The 3,918-nt window shown below is 42.4% G+C and overlaps 1 protein-coding gene across 1 annotated transcript; it reads right to left on the reverse strand.

Moving 5' to 3' along the window:
- Positions 1-3,065: 3,065 nt before the first annotated feature.
- Positions 3,066-3,242, reverse strand: LOC130874205 (ATP synthase membrane subunit K, mitochondrial-like). Its single transcript, XM_057769169.1, has one exon. It carries the CDS (start codon positions 3,240-3,242, stop codon positions 3,066-3,068), a length of 177 nt encoding a protein of 58 aa, XP_057625152.1.
- Positions 3,243-3,918: the final 676 nt, after the last annotated feature.

Raw genomic sequence — 3,918 nt, forward strand, 5'->3', positions numbered from 1 at the left:
ATGTGTGCATAAGGAAGTGCTTAGCTAAGTTAAGAACATCAATAACTGCTTGCAATGATCATCATAACTAATAACGAAGCCCTTCATCTCATAATAATGTTATAGAGAATTCTCATCCCACTGCATAGACAGCAGAACAACTAAGAGCAGAACAGTCCAACTTACAGCTGGTGGATGGCAGAGGTACCATAACCAGCACTGCTTCTCTCCCACCGGGAGCCACACACACTGCCCTGCTGAATAACCGCCATGCACTAGACACAACAGATGCATGATATCTAACTTGTCCTAAAGCATAAGAAAGGGGAAGATTATTCACATTTAAAGAAGAGAGCTGTCCTACAAGAAGACAAGGGCTCCCAAGCCCAACAATGGAAGACAGAACCAGAATGTATGAACATAGAGGTTGATTCTACTGTAGGGAAGAGCAGGAGGCTTTCCAAGACTGTGTGGTTGGAGTTGCTTTAAACAAACCAAACTCCATTTTCTTGATTCCTGAGCACCATGCTGTTTGTATCATTTTCCCCTAGTGTACTAAGTCTCTGCTAACCAACACAGCTCAGGACTGAGAGCCAGGACCTTAGCCCCAGAGCTGTTCTAGATCAAACTCTCAAAAGGCTCCAGTGAACTTCTAAGCTCTTGAGTCTCCCTAGGGAACCTCACTCCTGCTCCCCTCCTCTCCGGAAGCCAATGCCCAGAGTGTGTGTGGATGAATCACCAGAACGTTGTAAAAAATGAGCAGATCTTCCTGAGGCTGTCAGCCAACACTGAGAAATTTGGTACAGTCAACCAAACGGAACCCAATTCGTCTATATGAGGGTGGTGGGGATGAGTCAACTCCAAGGAGCCTCGATGCTTTCTTTCAATTAGTCAAAATAATGTAAAGCAAGACCTATTAAAAGCCACAAAAATTAATCAAGGTGCCCACATACTCCCAGAAATATTCTGCCTCCTTCCTCCTACCTGGCTTTACCTTCTCCATAGATGGGAGTCTGGGGATAGACCAGTTTGCTTTCCCTCTTCTGTGTGGACAAAAGCTCGCAGTCACCAAATCGAAAGTCACTGTACTTTGTTACTCCAGGCCTTCTGAACACCACTCATGGCAAAGGACAAAGACAAATCTGGATTGGAATAAGTCTTTATATCCTGGATAAATGTGTTTGATCCAGATCTTTTCCCATAAATTTTGTGCAGATGTTTATTCCATGTTAGCAGTCCTAATGTGGAGGTCAAGAGCACAAACCCTAAAGTCAGGCAGAAATGAGTTCAAATGCTGCCCCTGTCACTTGCTAGACTATAAAATGAATGATCTTCTCTATAATGTTTTTGCTTCATTTCTTTTACTTCTAAAACTAAACTGACATCAGTTCCTAGTTGTTGGGTACTTAGCCAATAGATAGTACATGCTAAGTGTTGATAAATGCTATGTAGTGTCTTTATTATCCCCCTAGTATTGGTCCTCAATCTCGGGGTTATAAACAAGAGAAACCCAATGAAAATATGTGTTAAGAAAAAGTAATATAAATAAAAATAACAAAATGGGAGGGCACACATAACTTACCTGTTAGAGAAGAAGTGGATTCAGATCCAACCGGCCCAGAATCTGAATATAATGATTGACAGTGTACCCACTGAATGAGAGTCCCCCTTTTTGATCTGTTCAGAACAATTGGGTATGGCATACACTGAGAATCTTACCTGCCCGTTTTGCTACTACCGGCTGGGGCTTTTGCTAAGCCTAAGCCTTCCATCTCAGAAACAATAGCGTAAAGACCACTGGGTTCCCAGGGTCTGAGAAGAGGAGAAAAATGAGTCCACAGAATTGTCATCAGATCACATCATCAGAACCAAGAGGTCACTCCAAGCCCCCAGGATTTAATATTGGCTTATGATACGGAGCACAATCCAGGTTTGCTAATGTCCAGCATGTAGAAAGGAGACACGGGGGCTGAGGAGATGACTCAAGGCGTGAAGTGCTTGCTGGGTCAGTGTGAGGACCAGGACCTGAGGTCAGTTCCCCAGAACCGACACAGAGCTGGACATGGAGAGAGCATTGTAACCCCAGTGATCCCCAGTAAGCTGCGAGACGGAGACAGGAGAACCCCCAGGAACTCACCGTCCAGGTAGCCTGATGCATGCTGCACTAAATAGCAAAAGAGACCCTGTCTCCAGCAAATTGGAATGGCAGCTCTAAGCTCCACACACTGCGGCACACATACTTGTACACACACACACACACACACACACAAACACACCCTGCATAACCACATGACAAGATTTTTTGTTTTAAAAATCAGACATTTTTGAAGGTGGTGCCACTTCTTCCAGAAGCCACCCTGCTTTCTGATTCACTCTCAGTAGAGCCAGTCAAGGTCTATCTGTCAGGTATGACTGGCCCTATACAGAATGGCATTTAGAATCATTAATGATGTAGTAAGACCTAAAGAGACAGCTTCTTCTTCGGAAGGAATTTATAGCCTGCCTCGTGTGCACATTCTTAATGAATCTTCAACCACAAGAAGTAGACATCACCATTTTATAGACAAGGAAACAGGCTCAGAAAATTACATCCAATAAGAAATCTTTGGGGCTATGAGTGTAGTCCAGTGGTGTTTCTAATCCACATCTGTCTAGTTCCAAAGGCCACGCTATTCCCACAATGACGGTCTGTCACCTTCTCAGTGGAACTGTAAGTCACTTCCTCTTTATTCTTTTGCCACCCTTTCAGTGTTTGAAATGCTTTGTGAAGGAGGCAGAATGGTCCTGAACGACTCCGATGGGCTCCACAGATGCATGCAGCCTTTTGTCGAGACACTCAGTGCAGGTTGAAAAGCAATTTCATAATAGCCGAGGCTCTGCCACTTCCAACTGCTCTCTTCGAACAGAAGTCTCACTCTTTCTCCACTTAATGGTGGAGAAAGCCCTTTTGAGACAAGCGTGTGTATGAAAGCTGACACAGGAATGTAAATCAGCTCTTTTTTTCCAGATTCATAATTTATTGTACAAATTGAGGATGAGTTGAGATCAGTTTCTTCAGGCATGGAACTTAACATTCTAAAATCCATTTATGTTGCTTTTACAGCTGGAATTTTTGTGGGCCTTAACATGAAGAAGAATACCAACAAAGCAATACTTCCATATGTGGTCAGTACACACTTCATGCTACTTTTGAAAGTATTAGAGTTAAGATGTTTTTCCATACCAGTGAGCTGGAAATGGCCATCACTTTCTGGACCAGTCATGACTTCAGTCTTTACCCAAATCACACTGTAATTTAGCTCTTATGAAAAGCAATATCATAAGATTTGAGATTAATAAATGGAGTTAGAAGAATCACTCTAAGTGAGGCAACCCAAACCCAGAAATATAAACATCACATTTTCTCTCATTCATAGATGTTAGTTTTATATCTGAGACATGTGTTTCAGGTCAGACATCCAAAGAGGCCAGAAGATTTTTCAAATTTCTTCATTCCACCTGCAACCAAAGGACCCTTGTTTGTGGCCTTTGCTTTTTGCCCCACAACTTCCTTCTGATTATATGTTTAGGCTTGACAATGTCATCTTCCAGCTCCTCACTTTGACACACTTCAAAATGGTACTCGAGACTCATAGAGATAAAACTAAGGACGCAGTAGTAAAAGGCAAATACACACATGTGATATGATTTATACACACACACACACATATTGTTAAAACTGATATTTGGGAAGATCCACGTGTTAAAAAAAAGTATATTTATTTTTATTTGACTTTCTTGTGTTAATATAGGCTGGCCCAGGCTTGCCTCAAACTCACTCTTTAGCCAAGGCTAGCCTTGAATCCCTCATCCCCCTACTTCCAGTTTCTAAGTATCGGGAGTGGGTGTGAGGTGCCACACCTGATGACTAGCTTTGTAGTTGTATAATTAGCGGAATTA

The sequence above is a fragment of the Chionomys nivalis genome, chromosome 5, assembly GCF_950005125.1.
Source record: "Chionomys nivalis chromosome 5, mChiNiv1.1, whole genome shotgun sequence".
NCBI lineage: Eukaryota > Metazoa > Chordata > Mammalia > Rodentia > Cricetidae > Chionomys > Chionomys nivalis.

What these genes read in the sequence shown, in the direction of transcription:
- LOC130874205 (XM_057769169.1), bottom strand. Translation starts at nt 3,242, where the DNA reads ATGACTGGTCCAGAAAGTGATGGCCATTTCCAGCTCACTGGTATGGAA.